Source organism: Mustela lutreola, chromosome 1 (genome assembly GCF_030435805.1).
Source record: "Mustela lutreola isolate mMusLut2 chromosome 1, mMusLut2.pri, whole genome shotgun sequence".
Taxonomy (NCBI): domain Eukaryota; kingdom Metazoa; phylum Chordata; class Mammalia; order Carnivora; family Mustelidae; genus Mustela; species Mustela lutreola.
This window is the reverse complement of record NC_081290.1, coordinates 142,561,766-142,579,540: the sequence shown is the minus strand read 5'-3', so window position 1 is coordinate 142,579,540 and position 17,775 is coordinate 142,561,766. Positions and strand designations below refer to the sequence as shown.

Genomic DNA, 17,775 nt, shown 5'->3' with positions numbered 1-17,775 from the left:
TCTTTTTAAATAGGAATGACAGAAAAAAAGTATTTAATTTTGCTAAATCATTATTTCCAAATTCATTCAAAACAAGTTTATTATGTTTACAGCTTTCATATTTCCTACTGATAATTTAGATTAATATTACTATTATTGATAGAATTTGTAGTAACATTTATAGTTCACAAATTTCTTTAAATTATATTCTCTCTTTTAACCCTAGAATAAATTTAAAAGGGAGAAAAAATACTGTGTAGCTAACAGTAATGAAAGTAATTCTCACATCAAATTACAGAAAAAAAATAAAGCCACTCACCATATAGTCACGTCAACCTCATCAGATAAATATTGCCTATAATCCAACTGTGCAAAAAGTGGAAATAGCACTTGTACTCCTCCAATTGAATGCATAGCACTTTGAATGGAATGTGTTAAAACTGCCTTCACATCCTTATGAAATAGAAGATACAGTAAAGATTCTAATGATTTTTCAAAATAATTAAAATAAAGCATAATAAGAACAATATACTATTACATTGCATATATTTAATAGACACTACCTAATACACCTCAGTAATACACCAAAATCCACCATGAAAAATATCCTTAAAAGATTACAGCTAAGGAAAAAAAAAGATTATAGCTAGTACCTGGAGCATAAGTGCATGCGGTGAATGAACAAAAATTGAAGGATTGTCCTTGGGGGATGATTCAAGGCAGAGCTGGGCATCTGTAGCACGTGGATTGTATGTGAATGCAATGGCACTAGAGAGTTTGCCATCATACAATAAAAGTTTGTGATGCTCAGCAAGAAACAAATCACTTTCTGCTTTGAATTTAAATGTACCCTAAAATAAAAAGTGGAACAATTAAGACAATATACCACAAAAAGAAAATCTAAATACAAATCACCACAGATAGAAAAATTTAAGGAACATATCTTTGACAATTTTCCTAATATCAAATAAGAACCCTGTTTGTTAATTCTAAAGTGCACTGTGTTCACTTTAAACATATAATGGAAATGAACTCAACTTGGTATTAAAACCTTACAATAAAAAAATGCAAAACTTACTGTCCTACAGCAGGTACTGTATCTTTTTTTTTATTCACTGTATTTTGTCTTTCTGGATTTTTTAAATTGTGCTTAACATGTTACACAAAATTTACCATCTTAAAAATTTGTAAGTTTACAGTACAGTAGTATTAGTATGCATATTATTGTGCAACCAATCTCCACAACTTGTACATCATGCAAAACTGAAACTCAATATTTATTGAACAATATCCCATTTCTACCTCTCCCCATTCCCTGGGAACTACCATTCTACTTTCTGATTCTGTAAGTGTGACTATTTTTTATAATTTATATAAATGGACTCCTAGTGTATTTTTTTATTTGCTGATTTCATTTAACATAATGTCCTCAAGATTCATCGTGCTGCAGCATGTCAGAATTCCTTCCTTTTAAAGTGAACAGTAATCCATTACACATATGTACCACATTTTATCCATTCATTTGTCCATGGACAATTAGGCTATCTTGGCCTAATTCAACTTGTGAATTCTGCTTTAATACTATAAAAATAAAAAAATAAAATGTATAACAGGGTAAGACTGTCTTTACTTTTTCTGGCTTCTACATGAAACATTTAAAAAGCTTTTATTAAATACATCATTTTTCTAAATTTCTGCTTATATAAACTGTTAATAAATTCCAAAGCACTGATTTAATATTCAATTTTTTTCATTTCACAAAAGCTAATAATAATGGGAATGTTGGCATAACTGAAATACATGCTTTTAAACAAGTTAATAAATGCTTTTGAGGGGAAATGTCATTTGGGCAAATTACAACAGCTAACCTATTTACGAACTTAATATATAGCTATATGATCTGGGAGATTATATAACGCATTTTCCAAAGGCAGAAACTGAGAAAGTCCAAAGAAATTAACTGACTTCTTTGAGACCAGAAAGATAATTTGTGGCACAGTAAAGATCAGAAACTAGTTCAATTAAAAAAAAAATTTAGTCTCCACTACTATTCAAAGAATAGTACCTCAACATTAGCAGGTGCATTTTTTAAAAGAAATAGCACAACAAACATTTTTGCTATTTTGTGTGGAATTTAGAAATAAATTACCCCTACTAACAAATCTAAACTAAATCTACACAAAACTAAAACTAAGAATCTGACACTTTTCAGGAATTGCTGCTAACTTATTGAAATAATATTCTTGTGTAAATACTATGATACAATTAAGATAAAAACAATATCCTTACAAAATACTCAAAGCAACACATTACTTCATTAAACACTCAACATACGAAAGATTTTTATATTTCATAATCCTCATGATGAAAACAGCCAATAAACCAGGAATAGAAGTGAACTTCCTCAAATTAACAAAGAACATCTGTGAAAAGCTAATAGCAAACACTACAATGATGGTTTAAAAAAAAAAAAAGAATGGTTTTTCTCCTAAGATCAGTAAAAATACAGGGATGTCTGCTTTCAACATTTTTTCCTGTTTTTATTTTCTTTTTCAGTTAGATTGTGGAAAAACCCTTAACAGGAGATCTCTCCTCTTAACAGATACTTAAGTATAAAATACAGTATTGTTACCTATAGGCACAATGTTGTACAGATCTCTAAAACATATTCATCTTGCATAACTGTAATTTTATACCTACTGATCAGAAATTTCCCCTCTTCTCTCTCCCCCAGCCCTTGGCAGCCACCATTCTATTCGTTGTTTCTACAGGTTTGCTATTTTAGATCTCTCATATGAATGGAATCATCAGGATTTGTCTTTCTATGACTGGTATATTTCACACAGCATAAAATCCTCAAGATGCTCTATAGTATAGGTTCTAGTCAGGGCTATTAGGCAAAGAAATAAAAGGCATCCAAAGACAGTTACTGTAAGATCTCACTCATATGTGAAACTTAAGGAACAAAACAGAGATCATAGGAGAAGGGAAGGAAAAATAAAACAAGAAGAAATCAGAGAGGGAGACAAACCATAAGAGACTCTTAACCATAGGAAACAACCTGAAGGTTACTAGAGGGGAATAGGGGTATGAGGTACCAGTATAATAATGCAAAAAAGGGAAGAGGCATATAGACTGGAAATGAAATAAAACTTATAGTCTATAGTCTACATGAATGTGTAGGAAACTGAGGAACAACAAGCGGGTAAAAAAGCTAGTAAAACTAATAAGCAAATTTAGCAAGGTCAATAAACAAATTCAACTATGTATTTATATATTAGAAACAAATAAATGGAAACTAAGATTTTTAAATACAACTTATTACCCAAAAAACATTAATACCTAATAATACATTTAACAAAATGTATATATGGCCTATACAATGAAAACCAAAAAACTGCCAAGAGAATTTTTTTTAAAACTAAGTAAATAGAGAGATACATCATGTTCACAGACTGGAAAACTCAGTATCAGTTGGATGGCCAATTTGCCCCTCACAGATCTATATATTCATTACTATGCTAAATAAAATCCCAGTAGACATCTTTGTAGAAAATGATTAAGTGGGCTCTGAAAGATATCTAGAAATGCAAAGGGCTTAAAAAAAGCCAAAACAGGGGAACCTGGGTGGCTCAGTGGGTTAAGCCTCTGCCTTAGGCTCAGGTCATGATCTCAGGGTCCTGGGATCAAGCCCTGCATCGGACTCTCTGTTCAGCAGGGAGCCTGCTTACCCCTCTCTCTCTGCCTGCCTCTGCCTACTTGTGATCTCTCTCTCCATGTGTCAAATAAATAAATAAAATCTTAAAAAATAAAAAAATAAAAAAATTTTTAAAAAGCCAAAACAATTTGAAACAGAAAATAGTTGAGGGTTTTAGACTTTGTGCTTTCAAGATTTACTATGAAATTAACACTCACCAAGACAATACATACAGTATTGGCATAAGAAAAACATACAAGTCACTGAAATATAATACAGCCTCAATGATGCCAAGGTAAGGCAATAAAGAAAGAATACTATTTACAAACTATTAGTACTGGTAACACCAGAGTACACATATGCAATAAAAATGAACCTTGACCCTTATCTCATACCATACACAAAAATTAACTTGAAATGGGTCATAAACCTAAATATAAATGCTGAAACTGTAAGAGAAGAAAACAAGAGAAAATCTTTCCAACCTTGAAATAGATAAAGATTTCTTGGGATATAAAAATCATGGCAATAACCAAAGAAGTTGATGAACTAGAATTTATAAAAATTAAATTCATCTGTTCTTCAGGGCGCCTGGGTGGCTCAGTGGGTTAAGCCGCTGCCTTCGGCTCAGGTCATGATCTCAGGGTCCTGGGATCGAGTCCCACATCAGGCTCTCTGCTCAGCAGGGAGCCTGCTTCCCTCTCTCTCTCTCTCTCTCTCTGCCTGCCTCTCTCTCTCCATCTACTTGTGATCTCTCTCTGTCAAATAAATAAATAAAATCTTTAAAAAAAAAAAATTCATCTGTTCTTCAAAAGTCACAATAAAGGGGCATGGGGACAGGGCATCTGGCTGGCTCAGTCGATGGAGCACTCAACTCTTGATCTCAGAGTTGTAGTCTGCGCCTTATGCTGGATATAAAGATTACTTAAAAATAAAATCTTTGGGGCACCTGGGTGGCTCAGTGGGTTAAGCCTCTGCCTTCAGCTCAGGTATGATCTCAGAGTCCTGGGATCAAGCCCCGCATCAGGCTCTCTGCTAGCAGGAAGCCTGCTTCCCCTTCTATCTCTGCTTGATGTTCTGCCTGCTTGGGATCTCTCGCTCTCTCTCTCTCTGGGTCAAATAAATAAATACAATCTTTTAAAAAAATAAAGAAATAAAATTTCTTAAAAAAAAAAAAAAAGAGGGAAGGAAAGAAAAAAGACAAGATGCAGACCATTGGAGAAATATTTGTAACTCAAACAACTGATAAAAGAGTTATATCCAGAATATATAAAGAAATCTCAAAACTCAACACTAAGGAGCCAAACAAAAATATGCAGAAGATGTGAACAAAATTCAAAGAGGAAGATACACAAATGACCAATAAGCAAGGAAAAGATGCCTGGAATCTCTAATCATTACAAAAGTGCAAATTAAAACCAAAATGAGATACTGCTACATACTTGCTGAAACATCTAATATTAAAAAGACCAGCAATATAAGATGTTTAGGAATGTGGAACAAGTAGTAAACTCCTACACTGCTTATACAAATGTAAAATTATATAACTACCTCAGAAAAGGATTTGACAATTTCAGTTACCATTATCACTTAGTAACTGCACTCTCATATATTTATGAAATAAAAATATGTGTCAGCACAAAGACTCATACACCAATATCCATTACAGCTTAATCACAGCAGCCAAAACTGCAAACAACCCTAATGTCCATCAACAGAATAATGGATTAAAAAATTGTGATGAAGTCATACAATGGACTACTACTAAGCAATACAAAGAAAGGAGCTACAACAACAAAGCAACATGTATGACTCATAAGAAACCAAACACCAAGGAGTCATGTTGCATGATTCCATTTACATAGAACCTTTCAAAAAATCTAATCAAGTGACAGATTAGTGGTTTCTCTCAACAGGAATGCAGAGGGATTAGAAAGTGGAAGGAATTGACAGAGGAATTGACAATGAACCTTTTGCATTGCAATTTTTTTTAAAAAGATTTTATTTACTTATTTGACAGAGATCACAAGTTCGCATAAAGGCAGGCAGAGAGAGGAGGAAACAGGCTCCATGCTGAGCAGAGAGCCCAATGCCGGGCTCCATGTGGGGCTCCATCTCAGGACTCTGGGATCACGACCCGAGCCAAAGGCAGAGGCTTTAACCCACTGAGCCACCCAGGCGCCCCTTGCATTGCAATGTGAATTGACAATGAACCTTTTGCAGGAACAAAAATATTCTATTTCTTGATTGTTGTGGTAGTTATACTTTTGTCAAAACTAATTAAAATATGTATACTTGGAGTGCCTGGGGAGCTCAGTGGGTTAAAGCCTCTGCCTTCTGTTCAGGTCATGATCCCAGGGTCCTAGGATAGAGCCCCGCATCAGGTTCTCTGCTTGGCAGAGAGCCTCGTTCCTCCTCTCTCTCTGCCTGCCTCTCTGCCTACTTATAATCTGTCAAATAAATAAATAAAATCTTTTTTAAAAAATAAATAAAATAAAATATGTATACTTTACTCACTGTAACAGTATAAATATGTGTGTGTGTGTATTAAACTCAATAAAACAGATTTTGTTTTCAAAGGAACATAGCAAACTAAGTTGCTCCCTGAAACCAAACTAGACTAACAATGGCTTAACACAGAGGTTTCCAAATTGTGTTAGTTCATGACAGTCTTAGCATTTCAGTAATTGTCTATGATGCTTTAGATCAAAATATTAAGTGATTCAGCTCAAACAATTTTGTATTTTAACAATTTAATAGTCATCTAAAAAACTTAAGGCACAAGTCAAAAAAAATGTTTCTTTCACTATTATATTGGCAAAATTATTTATTACTTTTTATGCATCTTGGGCACTGCATGAACTCTCAAATTTGTAATCAGATTTCACACCATCATCCTCATTTCCTGTTCCACATTAATTTCCACATGGTACTTGTTTTTTATCATAGCAACTGTTGAAAATGTAGTTATGCAAAGACAGACACCATCAAAGAAATGCAGCATGAACTAAAACTGAAACTTGAGCTAGTAGTTGCACAGTGCCCCACATATGACAAGTATACTATGTTTCCCTCAAAAATTTTCAAGTACGCTTCATTCAGATTCCTGTAACTTACCAGTGGTACCTATGATTACTCTGACATTTGGTTTTATAATCCTAGGTAGGTTGCCCCATGCATCTCCTCCCTTTTAAAAAAGCTCAATTAATACTGGCTAACTAGTGAACAGCAAGTAAAGTACCTTATATCCCAGGCCCAACTGATAAATAGCAAATATCTGAGCAGCATTAAGAGCCTCACTGAAAAGGTAAACCGCAGTCATCTGGCCACAAAATACTCTATTAGCATCCGCTGTTTCTGATGAGCCCAGGAAACATTTGTCAAAGGTCTGTGAAAGAAAATATATTTTATTGGAGAAAAAAACAAAAATTATCTCCTCTAAAAATAACAACCTATTTGCTTAAATGTTCTGGTATAAATATTGGTATAAATGCTTTGTCCATTCTAAACCAACCTGGGGAGATTAAAATAATTCACTTAGCATTTCACTTCATGCACTCATTGTTACCTACTGTAGAGATCATGAAAGACATCACAGAAAAGTAGACAATACAAGTTTTCCAAAGTACAATAAATAAAACTTGATGAAAAGTGGATGTAGGAAATCAGAGTCAGAGAAGGTTCATACTTGGGCAAGCAAAGAAGCAGTCTTTGTTACAAGAAGGAAAATCATGAATTAAATTTAGGACATAATCAATCTGCCTTTTCTATGAGTTAATATGGATGGAGCTGGGGTGCCTAGATGGCTCAGTGGGTTAAAGGCTCTGCCTTTGGCTCAGGTCATGATCCCAGGGTCCTGGGATCGAGCCCCGCATCGGGCTCTCTGCTCAGCGGCGAGCCTGCTTCCCCTTCTCTCTCTGTCTGCCTCTCTGCCTTCTTGTGATTTCTCTGTCAAATAAATAAATAAAATCTTTATATATATATATATATATATATATATATATATATATATGGATGAAGCTAATATGAATGGAGAAGCATCTATCAACAGGGTTCTGTAAGTTTGGTAAGAAGTTAAAATTATAAAGAAAGATTTTTGCAGATATCGAGCTATAGATAATGGGTGAGGTCACGGAGTAAATAAAATCTCTCAAGAGAAATATGTAAATCCAGAAAGCAGGTGTATGTTTTTCTTCTAACATTAAAAAAAAAAAAAAAACCCTCTCTTAACATTTAGGTTGCAAACCACATTTTAAAGACCCATGGTGTACAACAGAGGAACTAAAATAAAGTTCTTCACATCTCTTTAAAAGTATCCTCTTAAGTGACAAAACCATTAGAAAGAATGTTGAAAATATATACATATTGACATCAGGAAATACAGAAAAGCTGTTAACATTTGAGTTCTGAAGACAAGCCACCTAAATCAAATCAATGTGTCACATGCTGCTGATCCTGACAAGTTAATCTCTATGTGCTTCAGTCTCCTTACCTATAAAATGGAGATTATAATAGTACTTACCTTGCAATATCAGTGTTTTTAGAAAATAAAGATATTTATTACAATGCCTTGAGTACAAGAAGCACTTAATAAAGATTAACATAAGGAAAAAACAGTTTAAAAAAATAATAAATAGGGGCGCCTGGTGGCTCAGTGGGTTAAAGCCTCTGCCTTTGGCTCAGGTCAGGAACCCAGGGTCCTGGGATCGAGCCCCGCATCAGGCTCTCTGCTCAGCAGGAAGCCTGCTTCCCTTCCTCTCCCTCTCTGCCTGCCTCTGTGCCTACTTGATATCTAATAAATAAAATCTTTAAAAAAAATAATAATAATAAATATATCTGATCCCCTGTGTTAAAAAAAAAAAATGAGAGCTAACATTTATTGAGCACTTACTCTGTACAAGGCATTGTGCTAACAGATTTGTGAACAGTAAGTATCTCATTCAGTTACCACATTAACCTTCAGAGAGGTACTACTTTACACCCATTTTCAGGTGGAGAAACTTAGACCTAACAGATTAATAAGATCATATAGTTTAGAAGTGATAGAACTGGGATTCAAACCTAAGTCTATTACAACAACCTGAACTTCTAAGATTATCATTAAATAATATATAAATATGTGCAGCATAGGATACAAAAGAAGCATTTCATAGTGAGTGGGTGGAATCGTTTGTAATCATTGTCCTGATCTGTATTTTTCAAGCTTTCTATTAAAAAATGTCATTGGTGAGGAAAAAAAATTTTAATTTAATTCCTATTTAAAATCTGAGATTAATATGTATGGATCCCTCTTTCAATCCTGAAAACATTATTAGGTAAGTCATCTATAGCAGCTATGAATTATCTGGAAAATTTATGAGCGTGTATCATCTAACTCATTCATAAAATGATCAGAATTCTGCCACAGAGCTCCCAACTTTAATTTGATAAATGAACCAATGATACACTTTCAATATATACCCATTGTTACCTATAAATCCTCATCTCTACCCTATCCAAAATAATTTCATAATAAGGACTGAGTAATACCTTATGTGACACATGAACGCAGTTCTACTCTATAAATATATTAATATCCTAGCCAAACTATCATTATAAAACTCTGCCATTATTATATTCTAAAATTTATACTCAATGTATATTTTTCTTATTTTAAAAGTTCATGATTTTAAAATGATTTTTTTCAAATTACTTACATCACTGGTGTTGACAAACCATGTTATCTCTCCATAGGAAGCTAGCTCACCATTCACATAACAACGAAGCTCACTATTCTTCCACCGGTTATAAATATGCACTATAGTTACCATATACCACTGAATAAATAAAAAGTTTGAAAAAAAAAAAGATTACGATTCTTGCAGTAACTTGGCCACATTGATAGTAATAAGTAAAATTTAAATTATAAATTACAATTAAATTTAAAAATAAAATAAGACTACCCTAATTAAATTCAATATTCAACCTCTGGAACATTATTTAATCAAGGCAATTCTCAATAGGTAAAAACTTATTGTGAAATTATCTTTCAACTTTTTATTATGAAAATTTTCAAATATATCCCAAAAAGTTAAAAGTTCAGTACAAATGCCCTCTTTCACCATTCTAGATACCACAATTGTCAACATTTTGCCACATTTGTTTTATCTATTTATTTATATGTACATACACACCATTCATCTCTAAATTTTAAGGCACAAAAGAAACACACATTACTACTATTACCACCATTACTAAAGTAACTGCCATTGATATTTTCCCCTTTTAATTCTTTTAAATTGTCCAATGATTAATACTTCATTTCCCAAAACAGAATAAACAGAGTTGGGATCTCTACCACATATTAGGTCCTTAATATTAAAACAAAGCATTGTGAAGGCTAGCATAGCTTGTTAACTTAACTAGTAAGATCACATACCTTTTGTGGCTTAAAATCAAATTTCACACAGTGCTGAAAGCCTTTTCCTTTTGACTTTATTGATGTTATAATCAAACAGCCCCCAACAAAGTGAGCAGAATAACCAAGACCTTTGCTTGTTCTGAAACTACAAAGAATAATTTTCATTTTACCTCTAAATATTCTCTCACTAACCAAGTAAGATAACAACACTAAGTTACAAAAATACATACCAATATAAATATGGTTTATCCTTATCCACATTGATGTTATTTACAGGATCCATTCTTAGCCAGGTATGAAATGTAAAACCATTCTGGTATGGCCACTTGGCTATAGGAGGTAATGCAATGGCCTAAAGGAAAAAACTTTAAGTTATTCGTTCATATGAATAACTTTATTACTGAAATCAAGAAAATGAGACTTTACAATACTGTATATATTTCTACTACATGTTATTCTATACCACGATTAAAATATCTAAAAGTCTCTTTATCCAAAAGACTTTTAATAACTTCTAAATTTTCCAAAATATATAGCAGTATTACTTTAATTAAATAATAAAAATATTCAATGTGACCTGCTGGATACATGAGTCTTATTTGCTTCGTTTCTTACAGTGAAAAAAAAGATTCAAAAGTATTTGAATTAAAAGAGGTAGTAATATCAAATTAGAAATTTGCTGCTCAAATGATAAGGTATTAGAATAGAGAAAGATGGACAAAAAAAGAAAAAGTTATGGAAAAAGCTTAGAATATTATTTTTTATTAGCAAATATAAAGCTTGAAAGAATCAGTTCATAACATTTTAAAATTATATTCAAAGCACTATAAAAATAACTTAACTACCTAGCTTAAAATTTTATTGAAAAGATCATAATTTTATTTAAAGTTACAAATTTAAAAATCAAATTTTACTTAGAAGTACATAAGGACACAGAAGAGCAAAAAACAAAAGTTGGATACTCATACTATCGAGTTAAAAATCTACCACACAAAGCTACTATGATAAAGACTGTATGGTACTGGCATAAAAACAGAAACACACGCCAATGAACTACAACTGAGAGCCCAAAAATAAAACCTTATATTTTCATTCAACTGATTTTCAACAAGAATGTCAAGACAATTCAATGAAGAAATAATAGTTTCTTCAACAAATGTGCTGGGTAATTGGGCATCTACAAGCAAAAGTATGAAGTTGACTGCTTTCTTACATTATATACAAAAAATAACCCCAAATAAATCATAGATCTAAATGTAAAAGTTAGGGGCGCCTGGATGGCTCAGTGGATTAAAGCCTCTGCCTCCGGCTCAGGTCATGATCCCAGGGTCCTGGGATCGAGCCCCACATCAGGCTCTCTGCTCAGTGAGGAGCCTGCTTCCTCCACTCTCTCTCTCTCTGCCTGCCTCTCTGCCAACTTGTGATCTGTCAAATAAATAAATAAAATCTTTAAAAAAAAAAAAAAAAGTAAAAGTTAAAACTATAAAATTCTTGTAAGAAAAAAACAGAGGTAAATCTTTATGACCCTGGGTTAATTAAGTAAATCCTTATTAATTAGCCCACCAAAAGTGCAAGCAACCAAAGGGAAAAGTGTATCAACTAGATTTCGTTAAAATTTTTAAAAGATTTGTGCTTTAAAGAATATCATCAAAAAAGTTAAAACCACAAGCCAAAAGAATGAAAGAAAATATCTGCAAATCATACATCTGATAAGGAACTTGCACCCAGAATATATAAAGAATTCCTACAACTCAATAATAAAAAGACAAACACAATTTTAAAAAAGAATGAAAGATATGAACAGCCATGTCTCCAAAGAAGATATGGAAATGACCAATTGGGACACGAAAAGATGCTCAACATCATTAGTCCCTAAGGAAATGCACATCAAAACCATGGTTGGATACTACTTGACACCCTCTAAGGATGGCTAAAATCAATAGAACAGACATTAACAAGTCTTGGCAAATATATAAAGAAATTGAAACCCTCATAAATTGCAGGTGGGAAAGTACTATGATACAGCCACTTTGGAAAACAATCTGGAAGTTCCTTAAATGTTTAAACACAGATGTTCAATATTACCCAGCAATTCCACTCCCACGTACATACACAAGAGAAATGAAATGAAAACATGTCCAAATAGAAACTTGTATGCAAAAGCCCAAACCAGTGTTATTCATAATAGCCCAAAAAGTGGAATCAACTCAAATATCCACTAATTAATAACTGATTAAACAAAATGTAGGTATCTTACATTAGAATATTAGTAAGCTATAAAAAGAAATGAAGCACTAATTCATGCTACAACACAGATGGGCCTCAAAAACACTATGCTAAAGGAAAAAAGACAATCACAAAAGGCCAGATATTATACAACCCCATTTGTATGAACTGTCCAGAACAGAGAAACCCACAAAAAAGTAGAGTAGTAGTTGGTGTTATGCCTAGGAGTTTGGGGAGGAAATGGGCTAAAAAGAACAGAGTTTCTTTTGGGGAAGAGGAAAATGTTCTAAATTTGACTGCAATGGCATTTGCACCAACTTTGTAAACACCATAAAACATTCAATTGTATATTACACAAATGAATGGTATCATATGTGGTTTATAATAAAGCTGTTAAAAAATATCAGACTACACAAGTTTTTAAACTGCTATAATTTACACATGCACTTATCTACATATACTATAACACATATATATTCTTTTATACATATAAGATATCCCATAAAACATGAAAAACATCATAGAGCCAAATTTATGCAACAACAGTAATGATACTTCAAAAGACCAATTTAAAAAAAATATTGCTTTCATGGGGGCTTAAGTGGGTAGGAGAAGAATCAATGAAACAAGATGGGATTGGGAGGGAGACAAACCATAAGTGACTCTTAATCTCACAAAACAAACTGAGGGTTGCTGGGGGGAGGGGGGTTGGGAGAAGGGGGGTGGGGTTATGGACATTGGGGAGGGTATGTGCTTTGGTGAGTGCTGTGAAGTGTGTAAACCTGGCAATTCACAGACCTGTACCCCTGGGGATGAAAATATATGTCTATAAAAAAATAAAAAATTTAAAAAAAAAATGTTGCTTTAAGAATAATATAGTTGGGAGTGCCTGGCTGGTTCAGTCAGTAGAGCATGTGACTCTTGATTTCAGTGTTGTGAGCTCAAGCCCCAAGCTGGTCTCAGAGCTTACTTCAAAAAAATAAAACAAGAGAATACATATTCAATGTGTATACATGTTTTCTCTCACTAGAAAATGAGAATAGAAAATGTAAAAGCTGGGGTTCCTGAGTGGCTCAGTCAGTTAAGCACCTGACTATTATTTTGGGCTCACGTCAAGATCTCAGGGTTGTGAGATCAAGAACCACACTGGACTCCAGCTGGGTATGAAGCCTGCTTAAGATTCTCTCTCTCCCAGGGGGCCTGGGTGGCTCAGTGGGTTAAAGTGTTGGCCTTCAGCTCAGGTCATGATCCCAGGGTCCTGGGATGGACCCCCACCTTGGGCTCCTTTCTCAGCGGGAGTCTGCTTCTCCTGCTCCTTCTGCTGTTCCCCCTACTCATTTTCTCTCTTTCTCTCAAATAAATAAATAAAATCTTTAAAAATTAAAAAAAAAGATTCTCTCCCCCTCCCCCATAGCTCATACACATGTGCGTGTGCTCTCCCTTATAAAAAAGAAAAAAAAATGCAGAAGTTTTATAAAAATAATTTATCCATGAATACTTTAATTTCCCTTTAAAAGCTATATCTAAGGAAAGAAGTGAGTCACTGAATATATTTAAAGTTCCATTCTCTAAAAGTTGCAAAAGCTGCTCAGCTTAACTATCCCACTTCCAGGATAAATGCAAGTAAGTGGAATAGACACACTATGATTTCAGAGAATTATAAACAATACAATTATAATATGCAAAGAAGAGAGAGAAGATGGCAGAAGGGGAGGAGGACCTAGGCTCATCTTGTCCCAGGAACACAGCTAGATTAACTATCAAGTCATTCTAAATACTCCAAAAATCAACCTAAAGGCTGATAGAACAAAAATCAACCTAAAGGCTGATAAAACTTCACAACTAAAGGGAGAGGAGAGACCACATGGTAGGAAATGTGGAGATGTGGTTTATGGGAGATCACTGGTCCTGCAGAGAAGAAGGAGCCATGGTCACAGAGAAATGCAAGAGAGAAAAGAGCACACAGGGAAACACACAAGAACATTTTCCCCCAAAGACACAGGCTGGGAAAATGAGAGGGGCTGACTTTTGTGATTTAGTGAGTTCTTCGAACCAGCAGGCCTTGAAAACTGGAGTTTTAAAGGTCAATGGGCTTGGCGGGGATAGAGCCCCAAGGGTGCTGCCCCACTCCTAAAGAGAAGGTAGGCCAACAATGCGGGGGACAAACAGCATGGACAGAGTGATCTGAGGAACACCTGGGGCACCTATTAGTGGAGCATGTCCCTGAGAAGTGGTATTCAAGGAGAGACCTCTCCAAAAAAAAGGAGTCGGCTGACACCATTTTCCTCCCCTGCCTCCCAGCATACACACAGAGCCACCTGCAGAAAAGCTCAGCCTTCTTCTGGCTCCCTGACTTGCTTATAGCATATCCTGTACCCCTGCGCTCTGGCACAACTGCCCTTCTTACTCAAGCTTGCCTCAATCCTAGCATGGCAAGACCCTTCCTCAGCAAATCATTGCAAACTCCTGCCCACAACACATCCCTAATGCCCAAAGCTTTAAAAGTCAACAAACTTGCTGGGATAGAGAGCAGAGGGTATTGCATTGCTCCTGAACAGAAAGCAGGCCAACAACCAGAAGGTGCACAGCATGAAGATAGCAATCTGAAAAAAACCCTAGGACAAACAGCAGGAAGACTATTTGCTCTCAGAGTGCCTCCCTGATAGCAGTGTGCATAGAAACGCCTCTGCAGGAACAAAGGAGCTGGCTGGTGCCATTTCTCATTCCCCCATCCCTCTACATAAACACAGAGCCACCTGAAGGAAGCAGCACAGACACTAGCTGCCTAATCTGCTTCACCAAGTCCCACACCCTTGGCTCTGGTGGTGCTGCCCTTCTCAGTCAAGCTTGCCTCAGTCACAGCAGGGCAAGCCACTTCCGCAAAAGAATCGCAGAAACCCCTGCCCACACCATGTCTCCCGACCAGAGAGAAAAAGGGACATAAAATTTTTAGAGAAAATCACAGCTGAAAAATTCCCTAATATAGGGAAGGAAACAGACATCCAGATCCAGAAGGCATAGAGAACTCCCAACAAAAATCAACAAAAGCAGGGCAACACCAATACATACAACAATTAAATTTACAGAGTAATAAAGAAAAAAATCTTAAAAGCAGCAACAGTCCTTAACTTACAAGGGAAGTCCTTAACTTACAAGGGAAGACCCATAAAGCTGGATGCAAATTTCTTAACAGAAACTTGGCAAGCCAGAAAGGGCATGATATATACAAAGTACAGAAAGGGAAAAGGCTCCAACCAAAAACACTAGCATAGGCTACCCAGCAAGGCTATCATTAGAATACAAGGAGAGATAAAGAGTTTCCCAAACAACAAAAACTAAAGGAGTTTTTGACCACTAAACCAGCCCTGCAAAAAATATTAAAGGGAACTCTTTGAGTGGAAAGGAAAAACCAAAAGTGACAAAGACAAGAAAGGGAACAGAGAAAAATCTCCAGAAACAATGACAAAACAAGTAGTAAAATGGCACTTAATACATATCTATCAGTAATTACTTTGAATGTAAATTAAATAAACACTTAGGGTGTCGGGGGAACATGGGTGGCTGAGTCAGCTAAGCATCTTGATACTTGATTTCAACGCAGGTCATGATCTCAGGATTTTAAGATCGAGCCCTGTGTTGAGCTCCATTCTGGGCATGGAGGCAGGCTGGGATTCTCTCTCTCCCTCTCCCTCTGCCTCAGCACCTCCCTGTTTGTGCTCTCTAAAAATAATAATTAATAACTAAAAAAACTAAAAATACATAGGGTGTCAGGATGGATTAAAAAAAAAAAAAAACAATCATCTATGGAAGGAAAAAAAAGAAAAAGAGAGAGGGAAGCAAATGCTAAGAGACTCTTAACCACAGAGAACAAACTGAGGGTTGATGGGGAGGGGGCGGATGGGCTAAATGGGCAACAGGTATTAAGGAGGGTACTTATTATGATGAGCACTGAGGATTATATGTAAGCAATGAATCACAAAATTCTACTCCTGAAACCAATATTATACTATGTGTCAACTAACTAGAATTTAAATAAAAATTTGGAAAGAAAAAAAAAATAAAAACCAAGACCTACCTATATGCTCTCTACAAGAGATTCATATTAGACCTAAACACACTTGCAGACTGAAAAGTGAGAGGATGGAGAAACATTTATCATACAAACAGACATCAAAAGATGTGAGAGTAGCAATGCTTACATCAGACAAACTGAACTTTAAGCTACAAGACTATAACAAGAGATGAAGAAGGGCATTACATCATAATAAAAGGAACAATCAAACAAGATCTAACAACTGTAAATATTTATGCACCCAACATGGGAGCATCCAAATATATAAAACAATTAATAACAAACATAAAAAACTAATTGATGATAATACAGTAATAGTAGGGGACTTTAACACCCTTCTTACATCAGTGGAGAGATCATCTAAGGAAACAATGGCTTTGAATGACACAATGGACCAGATGGACTTAACAGATACATTCATCATTCCATCAACATTCCATCCCAAAGCAGAATACACATTCTTTTCAAGTACACATGGGATTTCTCCAGAATACATCACATTCGAGGTCAAACATCAGGCCTCAAAAGTACAAAAAGACTGAGATCATACCACAGATATTTTCTGACCATAATGGTATAAAACTTAAAGTCAACCACAAGTAAAAACGTGGAAAGACCACAAATACATAGAGGTTAAGGAACATGCTACTGAACAATGAATCGGTCAACCAGGAAACCAAAGAAGAAAGTACACAGCAATACAGGATTACCTTAATAAGCAAGAAAAATACAAATAAACAACCTGAACTTATAACTTAAAGGAGCTAGAAAAAGAACAACAAACAAAGCCAAAAGCAAGCAAAAGAAAGGAAATAATACAGATCAAAGCAGAAATAAATGATATAGAAGCTAAAAAACAACAAATCAATGAAGCCATGAGCTGGTTCTTTGAAAAAATAAATAAAATTGATAAACCCCTAGCCAGACTTATGAAATAGAAAAGAAAAAGGACTGGGGTGCCTGGGAGGTTCAGTGGGTTAAAGCCTCTACCCTCAGCTCAGGTCATGATCCCAGAGTCCTGGGATCAAGCCCCACGTCAGGCTCTCTGCTTGGCAGGGAGCCTGCTTCCTCCTCTCTCTCTTTCTCTGCCTGTCTCTCTGACTACTTGTGATCTCATCTGTCAAATAAATAAAATCTTTAAAAGAAAAGAAAAGAAAAAGGATCTTAATAAATGAAATTCACAAATGAGAGAGGAGAAATATAAACACCACAATAGAATTATAAGGAGATATTAGGAAAAACTATGTACCAACAAATTAGACAATTGTAAAGTACCTAAACTGAAAGAGGAAAAAATACAAAACTGGAACAGACTGATAACCAGCAAAGATATTGAATCAGTAATTTAAGAAATCTCCCATGAACCCAAAGTCCAAGGCCAGATGGATTCACAGGTGAATT

General features: G+C 35.0%; 1 protein-coding gene across 4 annotated transcripts in view; it reads right to left on the bottom strand.

Moving 5' to 3' along the window:
- Positions 1 to 17,775, bottom strand: part of LRBA (LPS responsive beige-like anchor protein) — a 742,234-nt gene that overhangs the window by 625,631 nt on the left and 98,828 nt on the right. For all 4 annotated transcript variants that reach the window (XM_059175618.1, XM_059175627.1, XM_059175636.1 and 1 more), the window contains exons 6-11: positions 10,307 to 10,428; positions 10,095 to 10,221; positions 9,373 to 9,492; positions 6,918 to 7,064; positions 633 to 830; positions 299 to 432 (exon numbers count right to left, since the gene is read on the bottom strand). In XM_059175618.1, the coding sequence (XP_059031601.1) occupies positions 299 to 432; positions 633 to 830; positions 6,918 to 7,064; positions 9,373 to 9,492; positions 10,095 to 10,221; positions 10,307 to 10,428 (848 nt within the window). The remainder of the gene's footprint in view (positions 1 to 298; positions 433 to 632; positions 831 to 6,917; positions 7,065 to 9,372; positions 9,493 to 10,094; positions 10,222 to 10,306; positions 10,429 to 17,775) is intronic.